This window comes from Eptesicus fuscus, chromosome 5 (genome assembly GCF_027574615.1).
Source record: "Eptesicus fuscus isolate TK198812 chromosome 5, DD_ASM_mEF_20220401, whole genome shotgun sequence".
Taxonomy (NCBI): domain Eukaryota; kingdom Metazoa; phylum Chordata; class Mammalia; order Chiroptera; family Vespertilionidae; genus Eptesicus; species Eptesicus fuscus.
In genome coordinates this window covers 52,126,922-52,149,773 of record NC_072477.1, presented here as the reverse complement: position 1 = coordinate 52,149,773, position 22,852 = coordinate 52,126,922, and the positions used below count along the sequence as shown (strand labels likewise).

At 42.7% G+C, this 22,852-nt stretch overlaps 1 protein-coding gene across 1 annotated transcript in view; it reads left to right on the top strand.

The window, feature by feature from the left end:
• CGNL1 (cingulin like 1) overlaps nt 1-22,852 on the top strand; it is a 149,607-nt gene that overhangs the window by 50,546 nt on the left and 76,209 nt on the right. Inside the window, exons 2-7 of the mRNA XM_054716199.1 lie at nt 5,867-7,456; nt 8,459-8,553; nt 10,111-10,216; nt 13,124-13,225; nt 13,798-13,946; nt 15,050-15,185. Coding sequence (XP_054572174.1) covers nt 5,873-7,456; nt 8,459-8,553; nt 10,111-10,216; nt 13,124-13,225; nt 13,798-13,946; nt 15,050-15,185 — 2,172 coding nt within the window. The 5' untranslated portion in view covers nt 5,867-5,872. The remainder of the gene's footprint in view (nt 1-5,866; nt 7,457-8,458; nt 8,554-10,110; nt 10,217-13,123; nt 13,226-13,797; nt 13,947-15,049; nt 15,186-22,852) is intronic.

Sequence of the window (22,852 nt, the reverse complement as noted above, 5' to 3'; positions counted from 1 at the left end):
TACTGGGTGACATTGTTTGATAAGAAGTTTCAAGAGTACAATTCTATAGTACATCATCTGTATATTCCATTGTGAGCTCACCACCCAAATTTTAGTTTCCTCCCATCACTGTGTATCTGACTGGTTGAGGCTCTAATGTGGATATTCCCATACAAAATTCATGTCTTTCTACCAGTCCTACAAGCAAGCCCCTTAAGAGTGAATGATTTGCTCACTCTAGAGGTGTTAACTTGTGTGTATCATCTGACCTGCAGGGACTCCTCTCTGACCGAGACAGTCAGCGAATCCCACTCTGGGGAAATTAATTCTTGGTTGATGGCTCCCTTCTTATTTCCTGGAATTAAGCTCAAGGCTGCACTGAGGCTCATTAGCTCCCCATTTCTGCTTAGATGCTCTTTTAAACGACGTGTGTGATAAACTAGAACTATTCATTCCAAGCCAACATACGTGGAGACCCTCCCCTGTGCCAGGTGCCTTGCTGGTGCCGGAGCCAGCCTGCCTGGCAGTTGGGAACTGTTGTCCTCAGGAGGGAGAGCAAGCCATGGCGGAATGGTTTCCACTTGCCTGGGCGCGTATCCGTAGTAGCCATGAGGGCCTCTGGAATTGCTGGGGAACATGCTTCCAGGTCTTGGAGGTGCCACTGAGAACGAGAGTGGATGAGTAGCCCAACATTGTGACTAATCTCCGTGCTCAGCTGATAATGAGCGATGCCCACAGAGAGGCTGTGTTTCTATCCAAGAGCTAAGCTCTTTGTTCTTTCTCACAAACACACTCATTGATCTCACTAACTAAAGCAATTATCTTCATTTAGCGGTCTTTTCCAAAAGCATTATTTCCACCCCAAAACACCACTTTTATTTGCCAAGTGCCACAGTGTTACATCCTGGCAATGGGTCAGCATGTAATGCCAAATTATGTAAGCCCTTGGTTGGGTTTCCAAGTGTGTCTGGGGAGTGTGAGCTGGTGAGGTGACCCTGTGTCTGAAAACGGAGAACAGCTGTCCTTACCTTCATTCATTAGCGCAGTGTTTACACTGTGATTGGGCAGGAAATCCACGTTTGCTTAAGACACCAGTCCCCAGCTGAGAAATGTCATACTGTGAAAATGCTGGATTGAGGTTTGTTGTCAAGGAAATGTAAACTGTGGACATTTCATGAAACTCAAACATGCGGATTAATTTGCTAATAGGGAGCTAAGATTGCAGTAAGCCACACTGGCCTTATTCAAAGATTGAAATGTAATTAGTGTTGACTGTAGTAGCAGCAGCTAATGAAAGGGACTATAAAACCCTAGAAAAGAATTTTATTAATAAACATTAGAAGAAATCTTTTCATAGAAAAGTCAGCCCCACCGTAAGAGGAGATTATTGGTGAGTAAAATGACCTCATTTAGTAAATATCATTAAAAAAAGTCATCACAGGGAATACACTTGTTTGTATAGACACTCTTCTGTTAAAGAACATTTTTTTTGGGTAAACTTTGATGAATGCAAACACTTCTGGAGACCCAGAATGAAACATGCCCACGTGGCTGGGAAACGGGCTCGGGACACCCCAGTCCCTTGTTGGGTCCGTCATGCATTGCTTCGTCCGTCCAAGGCACCCTCGCTGCTCTTGCTCTCGTATGGAAGTGTGTCATACATATGATTGGCCTCGTCAAGCTAAACGTTAGCTCTCTCCTTTTCAAATATCCCACCCAAAAGGTAGTAAAGGGATAAAAGCTAAACCCACAAAGACAAAGAACGGCAGTGCAGACTTAGCAGAGGAGAGCTCCGAGGCCTATGGAGGAGTGGTGGTTGACCAGCGGAGTGATGGATGCCTCAGCCTACAGGGCCGCAGTGGAGAGATGGGGGAGTTGGCCTGCGGAACCGCTGAGAGGCTGCGAAGGGAAGGCACCAGCTACTGGAGAAGGCAGCGGGAGGGGCCAACACTCAGGAACTTAAGAGACAGCAGAACTGGAGCGGCGCCTCCTCTCCACCCTAGATGTCTGGCTTCCACCTTCCCCACCCCCTCCCACCCCAGAGCAGACTGGAGGTCTGTTCTCTGGAGAAACTGAACTGGAATAATTTTGGAAGGCAGTGTGAGTGACTGAAAGCGGGGGACGGAGAGCTGGGACCTCTATGCTTGTCTCATGCCCTGTTCCATTACGCCAGCAGCCAGTGTACCCCGAACAAGGGATGGGAAGCGTCTGTTCTTGGCAAATCAAACAGTTCTGGAAAAAAATGCCCCAGATACTGAAATGTATGGGCCCCTCAGTGAACAGCTTGGCACCTTTTTCTTACATTACTTGAAGCTCATCACGCACAACTCCTCCATGCATATAGAGCCTCCGATCTGCTTTTAGTACTTGTTCTTAAATAGGACCAGCGGCTAAGGATCAGAGTCATAGTAGGGAGGCCTCAACACGAAAGACATGGACCAAAACAAACCAGAAAAGAGAAACTTTGTAGAAATGGAGATGGTGCAGACAGCAGAGAAAATGTGTGTTTTGAAAAGGGTTATAGCAGAAAGAGAGAAGCGATTTAATGTCTAAATGAGAATAGTACTCATGAAAGAGAATTAGTGATAGTGGAAATAACATTAAATACTTGAATTAAAGAAAACACAGTTGAATATATATTTCTCCAAAAGTAGAACAAAAATTGGAGTTGAAAAGTAGATGAGATAGAAATGCAAAAAGTAGAAATTCAATCTAATGACTAATATATTACATGCAAAGATAAAAACAAAATAAATGGTTCTCTGAACATCATCATAGAAATAATACAAGAGCATTTCATAGAACTGAAGACTAGTAAGTATCTAACAGTTGTGATGCAGCTGATGAAAGGATCTAAGGATAGACAGACATAAAATAAGACAAGTAAAAATAGCAATGACTTATTAAGTCTAGAAAAGTTAAAGTTTTATAAGAAAGAAAAGATGATAAAGTCTCCAATGTGGCTCTCTGGTGAACAATGTTTATGTAGTCATGATATTATAAAGAGCTGGCTTTTTGTTTTATTATTGGGAAGCTAGCAGAATGAGAAATTCATATGTATGTTGTATTATTTACCGCATGTAAAACTGGTAAATTAAGAAAGAGGCACAGTACGTAGCAACATGGACTAGAAGAAACAGCTATCATGTGCAATTAGTTTCCTCTGGAGAATGTGGTTGGGATGGGGGGAAGTGGAGAGTAAAGGTTTTCATTATATTTCATTTTGCTGTGATCACAAAATAAAATTATTTTAAAATGTAACTGATAACTGATGAAAATGAAAGTAGACATAATGAAACAATTGGAATCTGTGAGATAATGATAAATTTTGCAGGTGAAGGTACCTCTCAAAGTCATTCATATCTGTAAAATAGGTGATGATGTCTAATATGTTTTACATTTAAAAGGATAATCGCCAAGCAAAATGGACAGCATCATGCTAGTAGGAGACACATGTAGCCAGGAGGACCCAAGACAAATCAGAAAGACATAATAAGTAAGGATGTGCCATAGCTAAATTAAATAATTGGTAAGGTTGTATTAATGGATATAGTTTGAATGCCATTCCTTAAAATTGAGACTATACCCAGCACCCATTAGACATGACAAAAATTACCCATATGTGTGCCTACAAAGGAAACTTTAATAACATTTTTTTTTTGTTAATCCTTACCCGAGGATACTTTTTCTATTGATTTTAAAGAGAGGGGAAGGAAGGGGGATGGGGAGAGAGAGATAAACATAGATATTAGAGACACATCCATTGGTTGCCTCCCACATGTGCCCCAACCAGGGCCGGGGGTCAACACTCTAACCACTGAGCCACGCTGGCCAGTGCAGTTTAATACATTTTAAAAGAAATAAATAATGGACTTTATTTTCTGACCACAGTGCAAGTGGAAATGCACAACATATAGAAATAAAGACCCTCCAAGCCAAAACAACACAATAAGAAACATGCTGGATATGAAAAAACTTTCTCAAAAACAACTCTTATGTCAAAGAAGAAATCAAAACCACAAATTGAAACCATCTAGAAAATAATAATAGAAACATGACTCTGGTGGAAAGCTGCTTTGCCAATGTCCATTCTTTTCTCTATTCTTACTAACAGAATATTGATTTTGTTGAGCATGTCACTGACCAGCTAAAACCCTATTCACAGGCCTCCTTTTAGTCAGTGGAGCTTGCGGGGAGGGGGTGGTTATATGATTAAGTTCTCACCAATAAGATGCAAGGGATTATAGATGGGCGGGGCTTCCAGCAGAGCTTAAAATGAAGGTTGACTGAGCTGTCTAATAAGCCTTTGGCATATGTGATACTGGATTGGTCATTTTATAATCAGAAGGTGTCAATACATACTAAAGGTAGGTGAGCGGAAAGATAAAAAAGGTGTACCTCCAAAATACCCAGGGATCCATTCATTCCAGCCCTGGACTTCCTACCTCTTGGGGGGGGGGGGGAAATCCAAACTCTTAAGTCGCTATTTTGGGTCTCTTTGTTAGTAGGAACCAACAAAATTCCTGACACTCTCACATATCACAATTTATGGAATGTCATTAAAGAATGAAAAGAAACAAATGAAGCATGCAAATCAATAAATTGGGAACAAAACAACAAAATAAAGGAAAGCAGAAAGAAATGACGCTCAAAGTGGAACTCAATAAATTAGAAAATGAAAAAAAAAAAAGGCTAAATCTAAGAGCTAGTTCTTTAGGGAAAACAATAATTTAAAAGTTATGTAGACATATACAGTATATTTACCTGCATAATCAAGAAATAGGTGGAGAAAGCACAAGTAAACAAAACTACATCATGAGACATAGATATAGAGATGAAATGATTTATACTTTGCAAAACTCTGTGCAAATAACTTTGAAAATGTGGATCAAATAGGCAATTTTCTTGGTAACTATGCTATGAGATTGACTCCAGTATATAAAGAGACTCAGAGACTAGTGACATTGAAAGAAATGAGACAGCCTTGACCTGAGACCAGTTCCTACCGCTCTTCTGGCATCTCCTTTGCTGTTGGATTTTTCAGTGCGAGGGAAATGAATTTCACGTGAGAACCTCTGGGTATGGCACGCTGGTGATCGGGATGCAGCCTCTGTCAAAAGGGTGGCCACATACCAGATAGGTGAAGGCAGTGGTTCTTGGCATTAGATCCCATTCCAAAATAAAGAGCTCTTGAGTCTTCAGTTTTTTTATGACATTTTCCAGATCAATATGCTACTCGATCTTTTTTAGTAAGAAAAAAAGAATTGAAATTGTTTTTAATCATTTACTCTCACTGTTGGACTCACAAACAACTGATTCCTTAAAGTTTCAAATGTTTCAAACAATATATCCAAATACATAGTGATAAAGATTTCAAAGCAGGATTATACATTGAAAAGGTGGAAAGGGTTGTTTTGACAGAAAACTAATAATATAGGAAGAAAGAAAAGTGGTGAGCATCAGAACACTATCAATTAAGTTCATGGAAAAATACCTTGTTTTCACATGCTGGTAACTGGAATATCCCTACTGGTTAAAATTAAATAGCATGAAGTGTGAGGAAACCAGTTAAGGGGGGAAAAAATGAAGCAACCAGAACAGCCGGTCATCTAGAAACAGAATCATGAAGTTATGCCAAAGGCTTCAGATCATTACACCAAGGCATCCACCCGGAGGCCAGGGCTTAAGCCCTGTGTGACAAACACCATGGTCACGTGAGCCCAGGGGCATCCAGAAAGGCCTGCTTGGACAAGCATTTGGTTCTGAAAGTTTCCTTGCTGTTTCAGGTGTTCTGTTTTCTTTGAACTTTGAGGTTTCCCCACATAATCTCCATTAATTCTAACGTAATGTCCTCTTTTACCCCGTCTTTCCCTGGTAGCGGGAGCAGTGAACCATGGAGCTGTACTTTGGTGAATACCAACACGTGCAGCAGGAATACGGCGTCCACCTGAGACTCGCAAGCGATGAAACCAAAAAGTTGAGGAGTTCCCAGCACCCTAAGGCAGGCTCCTACGGGGTCAGCATTCGGGTACAGGGAATCGATGGCCACCCCTACATAGTCCTGAACAACACAGAGCGCTGCCTGCCAGGCACATCTTTTTCTGAGAACGGGCCATCCTTTCCGCCTCCAGGGATAAATGACCTGCCTGTGCATCCCAGCAACGGGGCTGGGCTAGAGGAGGACGGCGCCGATGACCTGCCCTTTCCAGAAAACCCGTATGCCCCACCCAGCTCAGGGAGACCCCCAAAGCAACCCTCCCTCTTTGAGGGCAAGCATGGAGCTCCAGAATGCAAAGAGGGGCCCGGGACGCCACCCCAGGTGCTGAACTTTCAGAAGCATCCGGAGCTTTTGCAGCCCTACGACCCTGAGAAGAACGAGTTGAACTTACACCATCACCAGCCGCCTCCTCAGGGCCACTGGCTAAAAACCCTCCCAGAAGAAGGACCCAACAGCAAGAAGGGTTGGACTTACTTCTCCAAACCTAGTCGTTCCCAGCCCGCCAGCCCTCCTCTGGACGAGCTGGCCAAGTCCAACGTGACGGCCATTCGCTTATGCAGCTCGGTGGTCATCGAGGACCCCAAGAAGCAGACCTCGGTGTGCGTGAATGTGCAGAGCTGCGCCAAGCAGGGGCCGGCGGAGGAGGCCCTCTCCCCCGGTGGGAGGCCCCTACCCGCCCTGGGCCCGCACCCCCACTCCGAAGCCAAGAAAACCAGGCCCGACGTGCTTCCCTTCCGGCGCCAAGATTCGGCGGGCGCCGTCCTGGATGGAGCTCGCTCCCGGAGATCCTCCTCCACGTCCACCACGCCCACCTCGGCCAGCTCCTTGTACCGCTTCCTACTGGACGACCAGGAGTGTGCCCTCCACGCGGACAATGTGAATCGGCACGAGAACAGGAGGTATATCCCCTTCTTGCCGGGAACGGGGCGGGATATCGACACAGGATCGATGCCTGGCGTGGACCAGTTAATTGAAAAATTTGACCAAAAACCTGGGCTGCAGAGAAGGGGCCGGTCCGGGAGGCGAAACAGAATCCACCCAGAAGACAGGAAGCGGTCCCGCAGCGTGGACAGCGCCTTCCCCTTTGGCCTGCAGGGGAACCCGGAGTACCTCACCGAGTTCAGCAGGAACTTGGGCAAGTCCAGCGAGCACCTCCTGCGCCCCTCGCAGGTGTGTCCGCAGCGGCCGCAGGCCCTGGAGCTCCGCGGGAAGCAGAGCTCGGGGCACGCCTCCGCCACGCTGCAGGGGGCCCACCCCAGGCCTCCCCAGCAGAGCAGAGATGGGAAAGTTCTGGAAAGCAAAGGCGGTCAGGAAAGCACCACGGCGCGTGCATCCTCCCTCCCAGCACAGAAGAAGGAGGAGGAAATCAAAACAGCCACGGCTACGCTGATGTTACAGAACCGCGGGCGAGCGGCTTCGCCTGACTCTGGTGCCAAGAAGATTTCTGTGAAGACATTTGCTTCCACCTCAAATACCCAGGTAATACGAGGGTGTCTCCTCTCCCCCCCCCCCCTTTCTAATTCCTGCAGCCTCATGCGACGGGAGGCTATAGCAATATAGACCTGCATCTGGAGTGGGCGATTGCACATAGTTTTTTTTGAAAAAGATTTTCTATTGATTTTTTTTTAGAGAGAGAAAGGGAGAGGGGAAGAGAGAGAGAAACATCGAAGTGATAGGAAACCTGGCCATGGGCCCTGACCGGGAATGGAACAGGCAACCTTTCAGTGCATGGGTGGAGGTCCAATCAACTGAGCCGCACGGGCCAGGGGCACACATGGGTTTTTAAAAAGTGTTTCCTAAATATATGTCCTACTGCTGATTGTGTGGTTTTCTAAGTTAATTCAAGTACAGTTAGATTCCCACTGGGGTCTTGTCTATAAAGTAACCTGTCAAGCACCATAGAGAGGTTCGGCTTTACCTTTTGTACGGATGTGAAATCAGGGAGTATGCGCGGAAGGCGTTTCCACACACAGGTTCGGTGCTTAGGTTTGTGTAGATGTGTTAATTACCCTCGTGAACTTGAGTGACGGCTAATTTCTGGCCTGAGAAAGTAGGTTAATCCTAATTTAAGCTTAACCCTAGTGATGGAATTTATTTAAGTGGTACATTTGGTGTTTTGCTAGACACAATAAAAACATCATTGCTAGTGATAAAAATGATAATAAGGTTAGTAAGTGTCAGGCACTTTTTGTTATATGTTGTAGGATGGGCACCAACCCCGTGAAGGTAAGTCCTATTAACCTCAATTTACAGGTGAGAAAATTGAGGTGAGGAAGTTAGGTAACTTGCTCAAGGTGACAGAGCTACTAACCACGTGGTAGCGCCCGTTGTAATGAGGATCCTTACCTGAGGAATCACTTTTGGAAAGCAGGAATGTGTCTGGGACCTCCTGTGTCTGGGAGCTCCTGCGTCCGGGTTTCGCCTCCTGCCTGGAAACACCGTCTCCGGTCTCCAGGGATCTAACGACGCCCTCTGTTCCAGGCCACGCCGGACCTGTTAAAAGGCCAGCAGGAGCTCACTCAGCAAACCAACGAGGAGACGGCCAAGCAGATCCTCTACAATTACCTCAAGGAAGGGTCAGTGCTTTTCCTTAAAGGAGCAAAGTATTGTCATTTCTGTGGGGCGCTTCATTTCCTTTTCCGAGACCTTGTGCTTTGCCCTCCCTCGCCGCCCTGTGTGAGCCACCAGAGGGTTAAGATTCAATGGCTGGAGTTCTCACAACAGCATTTAAATCTTGGGTGGTGGGGAGTGAAGAGCAGGCGAGGGGAGCATAGGGAATGACATTGTACTTTAAAAATGAAAAATGAATGTACTTTTAAAAAATGACTATACTGAATTTGTTGTTAAAAACAAAAGACAGGAAGGATGTCTGTTGTCCAGTTTTGAATGAAGTCTTCTGTCACCTTAGTTCCAATCACCCCTTATTAGAAGTTACAAATAAAAACACCTCCTTCCCTCCCCAGAGTTGACATTGGCCAGGAGCCCCTGCTTCCAGCATTTTTAAAGCACGTATGAGTCACTTAAAAGCAGTGCTTGCCACACACTTATCTTGGAGGTTGAGTGTGCATAATCTGGTTTCAGTCCTTACTTAGATACTGATGGCGCTGGAATTCTAGGTCAGGAATTCCAGGTTCCTGTTTCAGTTCTCTCATCAGATGTGATTAAAAAGAGAAAAAGCATTACAGTCTGACATGACTGGAAGTCACGTGGCAAACACTCACTGGTATCAAAACACTGTGTGTTTTTTTGTATTGAGCCTTACAATTATTTGTCAGTAATAGTAGACCTGACAAAGTGGTCAGGTTCAAACTATAAGCTAAGGGCTCTTTTGGAAATAAAAAACAACAGCAACCAAAAAGATACTTTTATGCTTCTAGCTAAGAACTAGTTATTAGTGCCTCTCTGTGAAGGGTTTTACCATGTTAAGGTTAAAGTAGAAGAACTTTTGATTTTTAAAATTCTCTAAATTCTTCTTTTTTTTTTTTTTTGGTTCATGATTTGAGACAGACTTTAGTGGGAGGCACCTATTTAAGGAAACTTATTAAAAAACTATTCCCCCCCCCCTAATTATTAGTTATGTGTGATAGAAGATGTGATTGAGGTTAATAAGACTTCAGCCAATCATTACCTGTCAAAGTCTAGACAGAGGGCTGCTGTGTTGACAGTCCTGGCTTGGGGATTTGTTTTTTTAGACATAGGCTAACCAAGTTCAGATCACTGCAGATCATTCCTAAGCATAACATTTAAAAGTAAAAATGTATGTGTGTGCGAGACACACACAGAGGAGAAATCCCTTGTTGGAATGAATATAATTCATTTGAATCAAACAGCAAATTAGTACATTTTCACTGGATGTGTTCTCCAAGCTCATTTAGAATGTTGCTGTGTCTCTTTCACGTTTGAAAGTGGGAACCCCTGTCTCAAATTGAGTGGTAACATGGGACAATTTATTTGATGAAAAAATACACCATCCACCCTGCTCTTTCAACACTGGTTTTGTAAAAAAAAAAAAAAAAAATCATGCCTCTTGCAATTTGTCTTCTTAAAGGGCTTGTCTGTGTGTCAGGGCACATAAAATATTCTGGGACCAGTGGTTGCCCCTCACTGTTGTTTTTCCTTTGCCTCTTTTCCAGAAGCACCGATAATGATGATGCCACTAAAAGGAAAGTCAACCTGGTCTTTGAGAAAATTCAGACTTTAAAGTCTCGAGCAGCAGGGAGTGCACAAGGAAATCACCAAGTAAGTTGAAGTTTTGTATCTTGCAGAGGGCATTTAACATGGGATGTGGCAGACAAATTGCTGTTTCTTCAGTCTGTACAATTGGTTATGGCACCGAAAGGGATGTTTCCTGAGTAGTGAGCTGGACCTGAGATGGGAGGTCTCGTTTTACATGTTATGAATTTATACTCTGCCTCTCTTTTTCAGAAAGGTTTTTAAGATATTTTATTTAAAAAAAAAAACATAATAGGATGAAACAAATTTAGAAAGAGGAAATAAGAATGGAAAGAATTAAGCAAATTAATGGATAGATTTCATAGGCAGATTTGGAAGGTTGGTGTGAACTGGCTTGGCCCCAGACTTTGGAACTTCAGAGAGTAAGAAATAAGAGAATAAGAACAAGAAACTAGGGAATAGAGACAGGTGAAGCCAACCAGCATCGGTGGAAGGGAAAGGAAGGGGTGGAGTGGTGCCAAACTCTTTTAAAAAACTGTCTGTTTAACTGATTGTACTGAATTCGAGTTGGGACTTGGAGATTGCTTTTGTTAAAAAAGGATTCGTCTCATAATTGATGAACATCTGCTATATGTCGCACACACCGTGTATCCTGAAAGGAAGTAGCATTTAAGGGAGACGACGGAACACTTGTTCCTCCTTCCTACGCCACCATGCGTGCGTTGGTACCCATTTCTTGCTTGTGCTTCTTTACTTTCTCCTGGAAGGGGAATTCTGCAAAGGCAGGAAAGAGAGGATACCCAGAGGCAGGTAACAGGAAGTTTGTCTATAGCTTCTTTTCAATGTTGGAAAAATTGGATAGAGGACATTTTTAGGCATAGCTACCACCTTTTCTCTACTGCTCAGTGTTCCCCTAGCACTCAGCTAACCCATGACTGCTGCTCTCCATCAAATAGAGATATGTATGTATATGTGTATGTATGTGTGTATTTATGTGTATGTATGTGTGTGTATGCGAATATATACACATACATATATGTGTATATGTACATATATACACACATATACATACACACATACAGCGGTGGGCAAAAGTCAGTTTACAGTTGTTTGTATGGAAAATACAATAACAAAACAAATAATAATACAAGAATAAATTGTTATATACTCACAACTGTAAACCCACTTTTTTTTTTTTTTTACATTATACACTTTGCTTCAGGAATGCTATGTAGTTCTTAAAATTAGCTTAGGATTTTTTTGCTAAAAGTCTTAAATCTAAATTATCACTCTGACTCTTGCTTTTCATTTACCTGAATATTCTTAGGGGGCTATATCCTTTGGTCTTTTTTTTTTTTTTTTCACATGCTTTGGTCTTGATGTTAAGATTGTCATTGTGGTTCACAGACTAGGGGTATCAGGGAAGCCCTTCTGGAGTCACTAACACTAATGGTGTATCAAAAGAATTCTCTGAAAGAAGGGAAGGCAGGGCATTGTAGGTAGAGGGAATGGCACAAGCAAATATAAAATGTAAAGAGGCATGTGTTAGCTATGTTTAGGGGATGGAGGTAATGTTGTGTAGCTGGAGCAGAGAGCACGTGGGTACCAAGCACCAGGTAGGAAAGACCTCAGAAATCACATAAGTTTCCATTTCAGACTGACGGTGAGGGGCCACCACTGATGGGCTTTAAACAGGAACGAATAGCGCCATATTCCTAAGAATTCATTCCTGTTGTAGCTTTCTGAAAGAGGTGAGATTAGAGGAGGGGAGACCAGTTAAGAAGCACTGGGAATCAAGTGCGAGGTGGTGAGAAGGTGAACTAAGTAAGGCCCTTGGACTTCTGGCTCCGATCACAGTGCCCTGACGGCTTAATTGCCCATGTTTTCCTACTCCCTCTGCTTCCCTCTTATTTTCTGAATCTGATTATTCTCTGGCAAAGGCCAGTTAAGTGATTTTCTGTGAGGGAATGTAAGGACCCTCTCCCATGTGGACTGAGACCATATTGGGAAACGGCAGCAAAGCAGGCAGGGGTTTTGCTTGGGAAGGAGTGTGTGCAAGTTCCCTCGTGGGTCGCGTTTAGATTTCTAAAATGGATTGTTCTCATTTTGTCTGAGAGAATTGGGAGTCCTGTGTTTTTGTTGACTGGGGGCTCTGGTTCACTTCACAGGGGTAAGTGAGGAAATACCTCATTCCAGGTTCATCAGGCACAACTCACACCTGGATTCAGATGCACGAGGGCCAAGTCACTGCCTTTTCCAGCTTTGATTCCTGCTTTTATCCCCCTTCCCCGCCATGTAGTTTTCTAACCACTTTGCTCTAGCTTTTTAGCCAAATCCTTTTGAGAACATCATCCTATTATTACATCCATGGAAGAAACAAATGAGATCCATTAATATTCATACTCAATCAGAGATGCTTCCTAATAGACTCTCTTTAATCAGATCCCTCTTCATTCTATCTCTCTCCATTATGGAAATGTGACATCTAAAAGAAGACAGCCAATTTAGCCAGCATACAGTTATTTACTGCTTGCATCCAGGCATATATAGAGTGAGGGATAAAAATATTATTGGTGGTTATGGAGCAATAATTCCCAATCTAATGAAAAGTTTGTAATAGATTTTTACACAAAGGGCCTTGGGAACATAGAGACATGGGCTTTGGGTATTACTTTATGCAATAGATGAATCTCACAGATACTTATTTTTATCTTTTTACATTGTTTTATTGGGTATAACTTACAGTAAATTGCACAAATCTTAACTGCGTAGTTCAAATGCAAGCACCACCCAGATCAAGATACAGGGCACTCCCATCACCCCAGAAGGTTTACTCGTGTCCCTTCTCTGTAGGGATCTACAATGGAATCTTAAGATTTTAGAGTTACTGCTCTGATTATATTTTGGGGGAAAGAGAATTAAAATAAATCACCTTGAACATTTCAATGCATATATCTTTGCAATTAACTGTAGGCTTCTAACTCTTCGTCTGAAGTCAAAGATCTGTTGGAACAGAAAACCAAGTTGACCACAGAAGTGGCTGAACTTCAGAGACAGCTTCAATTGGAAGTCAAGGTATCTGATTTTTCCTCAGTTATTTCTTTCATTTCCTTCTTGATTGGTAAAGAATATTTTAAGTACCTTGGGATGCCTAAGTGAATTGAAAGCCAATATTGCCCCCCAAAAAGAAACATTCCTCTCATCACAGAAGTAAATTCCTGTATATTTGGCTCCTACTGACCAAAGAACTTAAAAAACAACAACAACAACAAACAACCCAAAGCATATAGAGACTGTTTGCTTTGACAGAGTAAAAGAAACACTGTTGGATTCAGTCTGGCCAATAGGAAACTAAGTGCTTATAAAATATTGGCACTGAGTAATTGAAATAGTACAATGAGGTTTAGCTGTGTTTGTTTCTCTTTTAAAAGTATTACAATTCATTAAATATGTAATATTGTTTCTAGTTACACACAACTATGCCTTAATTAAGTAGTTTGATTAATAATTAATGATATCACTAATAATTAGTACTGTTAAGTACAAAGACATGGAGTCCACCAGAGTTTAGAAGGATGTCTTGTAAAGTTTCAGCATAACATAAATGTACGGCGGAGGCACTCTAAAATCACATGTATTCATATTAGAATCAACAGAACATCAAAGAAGAGAGAGAGAGAATGAAAGCAAACTTAGAAGAGCTCCAGAGCCAACACGACCACAAGGAGAAAGAGAACTCGGTGCTGCAGCGGCGGCTGGAAGAGAGTGAGGGGGAGCTCCGGCAAAGCCTGGAGGAGTAAGTCCTGGGCCGAGCGCCTGTCCTTCCTGGTTCTTCATCTGATGTGGCCAGGACCTTTTTGTCCATTTAGTACTACCTGGTCTTCCAAATATTTACAGCGGCTGCTCCCTCTTCCTTGTCTCCCTGGTAAGCAGAAAGGTTAATGATTTTAAAATTGTTCGTACACCTTAAAGGATGTCTTGTACAGGTTCAGCCCTTAGAGTGGCTCTGTAGTAGGTAAGTGAGAAGCAGGGAACGCAGAGTGGTGATATCTAAGGACTGAGATTTCAAGGGTCCTGGGCCCAGCCTCCAAAAAGCACGTCACAAGACCTCCATAATCTCCTGGTTTGTGGATTCTATCCTGGATGGTGCTGGACTCTGTGACCTGTGCTTATATTTCTGTTACGTCTGCAGAGATGGAAAGTCAAGCCCGGTGGCCGTGTCATTGTGGCCGTGTCTTAAAATCTGTGCACAAGAGATCTGAAATTAAGGTCAGAAAGGGTGCAGTGCTAAGAAGCCCTGTGGACATGATGGAAACTTTAAGTGAAGGTTAGAGCAGGAGTGAAATCTGGAGGGAAATTCAAGAAAAATAAGACATTATGTAGTAAAAGCCTTTAATTGCCTTGGCAATTTTGATGGTGTAGTTGTTGCTTTTAAAACATTCTTAGAGGTTAATTTTAGAAAAGAAGTTGGTAAGAAAACAATCAGAAAGTTTAGGGGGTAGTAAAGACTTTACAGAATAACAAGGTAGAATCGTCGTGAATTTGATTTAGAGCAGAGGTTGGCAAACTTTTGTCAGATAGTAAATACTTTACAGTTTACGGGCCATATGGTCTTTGTTGGAACCACTCAATTCTGCCATTGTATTGTGCAAATGACTGTAAGCAATGCATAAAAGAATGAGCATGGCTGTATTCCAATAAAACTTTATTTACAAAAATGGGCAGTGGGCCAGATTGGCCCATAGGTCATAATTTGCGGACTCTTCTGGTCTATAGTCCTGGGGGGGGTAGGGGAGAGTGGGAGGCTTCTTGGGGCTTTAGATGACTCTGCTTGAGCATCTGGAGGTCTGCAGTCATCAGCAGAGCCCGAGGTCTGTCTGAGGGACTCCTTTCTGTCAGGCTGTTTCAGGTGAAGATGGAACGGGAACAGCACCAGACGGAGATCAGGGATCTCCAGGACCAGCTCTCGGAAATGCATGATGAACTGGACAGCGCCAAACGATCCGAGGACAGGGAGAAGGGGGCTCTGATTGAGGTAAGGGGCCTGTGGGGTCAGGTGACAAGAGAGGCCCCATCTGCCTGAAGGGGGTGAGATGGTGGAGGTGGGATGGGGACTGAGTACCCTGAGCCATATTCTGTTTTGTGCATTTACTACAACTGTGCCTGTCGTTAGATTCTGTAAGAGCATCATATGTAATAGTTTTTAAACATTGTCTTAGGAAAAATTCCAACATACAGAAAAGTAGACAGGGTACTGCAGTAACTTCCACAGAGCTCCAACCCAGATCCAACAGTTGTCAATATTTTGTGATATTAACTCCCCTTATTCATCTGTCCATCCATTCATTCTTCTATTTTTTTTCATGCATCAATTTATCCATCTTTGCTGAACTATTTCAAAGCAAATTATAGATAACACCATGCCTCATGCCTAAATTCTCAAGCACACATCTTTGAAAATTATGGAGTTTTCTTACAACCACAATACTATTATAACACCTAAAAAATTTAATAATTCCTATAATATATATAATATAACAAGAATCCTAATACCTGGGCCCGCATTCAAAATTTTCCACTTGTCCTCCAGGTATATTTTATGGTTGTATTCCCCCCACCTCCCAGCCAGGATCCAATCAAGAATCCCACATTGCTTTCACTGTTTTCCTTTATCCCAGTATAGCACCCTTCCCCCTCATTCCCTATGCCTGCTTTCCCCCTCCCATCCCATCCATCTTCTGACGAGATTAGTCCAATGCCCCCCTGATTTGTCTGATTATTTCCTTATGGTGTCCATTAGGGCGTTCCACTGCCCCCTGTATTCTAGTAAATTTGTATTTAGATCTCTACACTAATAGATTTGGATGAAACTTTGGGCAAAAATACTTTGTAAGTAATGCTATTTATGGGAAAGCATTGAAAATATATTAATGCCCATACAACACAGGTTAAGTTTTTGTTTAAGGCCCCACAGGACTGTAAGCCCCAGGAGGGCAGGGTTGGCGATGGCTGGCTCAGCATTTCATCCCAGTGCTTGGGGCATATAGCACTCAGTAAATATTCGGGGGTTGGTTGGATGGATCAATTATGAGTTAGTAAGTGAATGAATGAATGAGTGAATGAATCTGTTTGCTGTGACACAGGCTGCCCATCTGGCCTCTGCCCATATTAGTATACCCCCTATTAAATATTTAGCTCTTATCAATCAGTGAGTAAGTGGATAAGATCAACTCTTTCCTCTGCTTAGTATTTGTTAATTATTATGGGATTTTACAAAGATTATTTTTTTTCTCCTGAATTAGATTACCATCTTATTGAGGTGTTAGATACACATAAAAGTAATTAGAGAGCAAGAATAGGTTTTGAACATCTACATTTTTTTGGGGGGAATGAGTCTAATTGAGAGTCACAAAAATACACAAGTGCCGTTTAGATATTTTGATACTTGCTCTAACATTATCTGCATTTTTGGCATAGTTTTGAAATTTACTTCTATAATAATCTTTGTTTTGTAGGAACAGTTCAAAAAATAAATGACACGATTTAGAACAAAGCAAAAAAAAAAAAAAAAGAAATTAGAAAGGTACCTTGTTGGTACTGAATTTTTATTTTCTATTGCTTTCCCCCTAAGGGCTGAGTCTTTCTTTGACCCTTTCTTGGGGTTAAAAGCTGCTGGCTCTTGAAGTTTCTTAAGTCTCCTCTGTCAATTGTTTTCTCACTCCTTCCTTGTTTGGTTTTGAAGTAATTCCCCCGGAAGGATTTTAGGTCCTGCCCTTTAGAAGTAAGCCTCCCTCTTCCCCATGACTTGGCAGAGCTGAGCGCCCTGACCACACAGCACAGGGGTTCTCGTGAATGCGTTTTTCACATGGTTACAGAGCGGAGTCATTTCTCTTCTCCCCACACGACCATCTCTCTCTCTCTTTCTGTTTAGACCTTTTCTCCTGAGAAGGCATTCGTCTTCTTTCCTACCACCTGGTATTTCTCTTTCTACCCAAGGATTTCTTAAAAACCACCATATTCATGGTATTATACTGCTAATCATGGCTCTTTTTCTCAGGGCTCAGAGTTACAAAGACAAGGGTATTAGAATGCAGCTTTGAGCACATGTGAATTTATCACTGAAATATTATTAAAACCACAAAATGAAATTTTAAAATGGGGGTGGGTAGGTAGGTGGAAAAACACTTATTTTCCTAACATCTTTTTTTTTTTTTTTTTTTTTAATGAATCTTTATTGTTCAGATTACAATTGTTTCTCCTTTTTCCCCACATATCTCCCCACCACCCAGTTCCTACCCCTCCCTCTTCCCTTACCTCCCCCCCCCCCCGCTGTCCTTATCCATAGGTGTATGATTTTTGTCCAGTCTCTTCCCATACTCCCCACACATACACCCCTTTCCCCCTGAGAATTATCAATCCACTCCCATTCTATGCCTGATTCTATTAAGTTCACCAGTTTATTCTGTTCCTCAGATTTTTAATTCACTTGACTTTTAGATTCACTTGTTGATAGATATGTATTTGTTGTTCATAATTTTTATCTTTCTTCTTCTTTTTCCTCTTTTTAAAGAATACCTTTCAGCATTTCATATAATGCTGGTTTGGTGGTGATGAACTCCTTTAGCTTTTTCTGATCTGTGAAGCTCTTTATCTGCCCTTCAATTCTGAATGATAACTTTGCTGGGTAGAGTAGTCTTGGTTGTAGGTTCCTGCTATTCATCACTTTGAATATTTCTTGCCACTCCCGTCTGGCCTGCATGGTTTCTGTTGAGAAATTAGCTGATAATCGTATGGGAGCTCCCTTGTAGGTAACGAACTGTTTTTCTCTTGCTGCTTGTAAGATTCTCTCTTTGTCTTTTGCTCTTGGCATTTTAATTATGATGTGTCTTGGTGTGGTCCTCTTTGGATTCCTTTTGTTTGGGGTTCTGTGTGCTTCCTGGACTTGTAAGTCTATTTCTTTCATCAGGTGGGGGAAGTTTTCGTTCATTATTTCTTCAAATAGGTTTTCAGCATCTTGCTCTCTCTCTTCTTCTGGTACCCCCATAATTCTGATGTTGGTTCGCTTGAAGTTGTCCCAGAGGCTTCTTACACTATCTTCAACTTTCTGAATTCTCTTCTCTTCATGCTTCTCTGGAGGAGTGTCCTTGGCCTCTTTGTATTCCAAATCTTTGAGTTGATTCTTGCAATCCTCTAGTCTGCTTTTGGGTCTCTGTATAATATTTTTTATCTCAGTCAGTGTATGTTTAATTTCTAGTTGGACCTCATTGAATTTATCGGCCTTTTCCATGAAATTCTTGAAAAACCTTATAACCGTGGTTTTGAACTCTATGTCCAGTCGCTTGTTCTCCTCCATTTCTTTGGTTTGTGATCTGTTTCCTTGCCTTCTCATATTCTCTGCTTCCCTAAGTTGGTAGGGTAGTTTTGTGTACTAGGTGTCCTATTGGTTCAACGGGTCAGCCTCCCAGTTACTTGAGGTGGACACTCTTGGTGTACCCTTGTGTACTGTGTGTCCCCCAGCAGGAGCTACAGCAAGGGCTAGTTTTCTCCTCCTTTGCTTGGGCGGTTTTGGAGCAGTCTGACTGGAGCTGCGTGGAGCCGGGGCGGGTTTGTAGAATGTGCGGGGCGGGGCCTCAGGGCGGGGCCTCGGGGCTAGGTGGGGTCTCAGGGCGTCACTAGGCTGGGGCGTAGCCAACGGCGATGGCTGCCGTCAGCCGTCTCTGCCTTTCCACGTTTCCAAGTCCCTGCGCCCCGCGCTCCAGCGCAGTAAAAAATGATTGCTGGGCGCACCACTGCAAAAAAGTCACTCTCACTTTCCGACCCGATGGCCGAGAGTCCAGCTTCTCCCCGTAGGTGCCTGGGTCCCCCGAGTGTCCCCAGAAACTGGATTTCAGAGTGATCGGGAGCTTGTCTCCCTGCGGGTTGAAGAAAAGCCGAGCACCCAGCCGCCCGCCGCTGGCCCGATTCGCGTGCCTCTGTACCTCAGCTTTTCAGCGATTGTGCTCCTTTATCTTCTTAGTTGTAAATCTTCCACTCAGCCAGCTTTCCCGTGGTTCTGGGTGGTAGACGTTTTTGTCTTTTAGTTGTATTTTTGAAATTGTTGTGTGAGGCAGCAGATTAGTTGTTTAACTATGCCGCCATCTTGGTTCCTCTACAAGGGAGCACCCATATCTTATTTTCCTAACATCTTAACGATGATTTTTATTTCTACATTTTCTGTTTGCCTCCCTACCCATTGTTGGGTTTCATCTACCTGCCTATAATGTAGGGACAATTATAGTGCCCCTACAGTTTTGGTATCCGCTTTTAAAAGTTAATGTCAGAAACATTTTCCCTTGTTATACCTTATAGTCTTTATATTTCATTTTTAAGGAGATAAACCACAATGTATTTAATTATTCTCCTATGCTCAAATTATTTCTTTTTTTTTTTTAATTATGAGAAAACATGGTGAACATTTTTTACATGTATCCTTATACTTTTTGAAAAAATATCCTAAGGATAATTTCCCAGAAATGATGTCATTGTACAGTTTCTGGCTTTCAATAAAAAATGTAGCTTCACAAACAAATTTAAATAGAAGGTAAGAGTTTGCCTTATTTCATGATTCCTTATGTGGACACTTGACTGATTTGAAAAGGGAAAGATGTTTTCTTAGCTATAGGGAAGTCCCTTAAGTTGCTGAATTTTCTCAGTAACTGAAACCTATAATTGTTATTTTCCCTTTTTCATAATACCCTCTATCCTTTTAAATTCTTTGTTTTAGCACATTAGACCTTGTCCTATTTTTGTATTTATCTCTTCTATACAGCTAAGTCAATATCATTTTGTCTTTGCATCGTCCCCCATTTCATGCCAAGCAACAGAGCAAATGAATAAAGTGATTTCAGTATCAAAATTATTTTTAAAATGTTACCGTTTTAGCCTAGCCAGCATAGCTCAGTGGTTGAGCGTTGATCGATGAACCAGGTTCGGTTCCCGGTCAGGGCATATGCCTGGGTTGCGGGCTCGATCCCCAGTGTGGGGCGTGCAGGAGGCAGCCAATCAATGATTCTCTCTCATCATTGATGTTTCTGTCTCTCTCTCCCTCTCCTTTCCTCTCTGAAATCAATAAAAATATATTTTTAAAAAAGTTACCATTTTAAAAAAGGAATATTTTTGAAATGAGCCATCTGCTTCCTTGCCTCTTTATCAAGGGATATGATTTAATTAATTAAATAGCTTACCGGTGAATTTGCAGTGGTAACCAGGAGAAGGCTATGCGCCTCAGTTTGGGTGATGTGTTTTCAGGAAAGGCCGGTAATGAGAGAACGGGAAAGGGAAACAGCACATCTCTTAAAAATGTTCCTGACGTTGCTGGCTTTCTGGTTGCGTCTTTCCTGTAATGGGAGATATCTCCTCTACGGCAGCCCTTCTGCACGATTAGCGAGGGCACAGTTGGCTTCTGAACGCCCAAGTGGGGCTCTTTCCCTCTGGAAAACCATCCTCACTGTTTTAAATGAGTTTCCTTGGACTTGTCAGTGACATTTAAAACATGATCATAAAATAGACTCCATCTCCTTGTCACTTTCAATATCTTCTTCATCTCTTAATCAGAAGTGGCCCGGGGACTCTGATCACAGATTACAGTTGGGGCCAAGTTTTCCATGGCATTTGGCTTAGAACAGACTCTTAAACACAATGAACATGAAACACATTGTAGTATTGAATGTTTGAAAGAGGCTGAGGGCCTTGTATTTCGTGAGATGCCCAATGCAACGAGAACTTGCATGAAATCTCTTCTAATATGACTTGCCGTTTTGTTAAATAACATTGGGCCCCGATGTGGAACCAGTAAAGTAACATTAAGGAAGAATACAGTAGCTATTAGTTTTTTTAAAGGAAGAAAGAAAGAGAGGAAAATAATCCTGTTTTCTCTGGATAAGCCATACAGTTGACCAACAATAGGATGACTTTTTTTTCTTCTTAAACAACTGATGGTTTTGAAATTTTGTTTTTAACTCAAGTAACAAAAAATGATCATAGAACAAATTTTCAGCCGCTTCTTTGTCCAAAAATGTGTTTTCCTCCATTCCGGGGGAAATGGGTACACATGCACCGTCTTTCTAAGTGCCAGGGCAGTGGAATTTTCTAATTACTGACCATCATCTTTGATGGGAGCCGGCGGTGCTGACAGCTGGGCCTCCCTCCAGCAGCCGCGTGTTTTATCCCCGGCCTTTGCCAACATGCAAGTCCTTTACGTACCAGTAAAATGTGCTGGTTATGAAATTGTATTGATCTGGGGATAGGCTGTTCTCAGAAATATTACTGAATATTATAGGAATTTTAATAAAACAACTGAAAAAAATTCATGTTTCTCACCCACCCTGCTACATTTTATAGGCTATCGTTCTGGAAAAAATGCATAATTTTCTGTCAGCTACAGTCTTGATATAAAACCATTTACTCACCCTTTAATTGAACATGGGCCAGAGATAGGGATCTTATAGAACCTTTGGGAAGCATTTATGCAGAAGAGGGTTTAGATCAGTATTTCTCTCATTTTGACACGGAATCCCTATGAATGTGGCGTGTGAGATAGAGCCTGCTGTGGGCAAGTAAGTTGCTGCATTGGGCATTCTGGTGTGGGTGTCTTCGTGCACCTGTTATCAGGACAGCCAGTCTAGGAGCGTACTTCCTTTTCCTCTCAATTTTCCTTCCTTCTTGTCTTTTTGGAAGGGCATGTTTCTTTGCTTTAGTTTGGAAATGTTTAGCACAAGTCTTATCCTATATAATAAAAGGCTAATATGCAAATCAACTGAATGGTGGAACAACTGGTCACTGTGATGCGCACTGATCACCAGGGGGCAGACACTCAACAAAGGAGCTGCCCCCTGGTGGTCAGTGCGCTCCCACAGGGGGAACACCGCTCAGCCAGAAGCCAGCCTCTCCCACCTCTGCGGCAGCGCTAAGGGTGTCCAACTGCCGGCTTAGGCCCGCTCCCATTGGGAAACGGGCCTAAGCCATCAGTCAGACATCCCCCGAGGGCTCCCGGACTGCAAGAGGGCACAGGCCAGGCTGAGGGACACCCCTCCCCCCAGTGCACGAATTTTATGCACTGGGCCTCTAGTTATGAAATAAGTATTACACACAGCCAACTTTTATAGCCTACTGCACCCGCACACACACATATATACATGGTTTTCATCTCCTGGCTGCTTTACTGTGCGCACCTGACCTAGGTTTAGAATGCACTGATTCTGAGTAGCCAGTGTCCTCCCTTGTTTTCTTTGATTGGAGTCTGTAGAGAGGCATGTTCAGTTCTAATGGGTGTTGACTTATATTTTGAAGTTTACATCTTATCTCTCCATTCTTTGGCTTGGTAGAATTGTCAGTCAAGCCACTGAGGCGATGAAGTGATGTTTTTGAAATCTGTGCTCTTTGGTCTCTGCCCTGGAAAACGTCAAGTGCTCTAAGTGCTATGGTGAGGTGTAATCTGATTGGTTTCACACAGCACAGTCCGCTTAAGCAGCAGCCAGACGCAGATAGCAGCTTGTCGGTGTAGCACAGACCATGAAGCCGAGGTTCTCAGCCTGCATTGGCGGCAGTGCACAAAAGGCAACTCAAAAACACAGATACATCCTGGAAAAGATAAGTGTGGGAAGAGGAACTGCCTTATCTCGAAAACAATTGAGAAACGTGTGAGAGTAAGAGCAGGAAACAGGG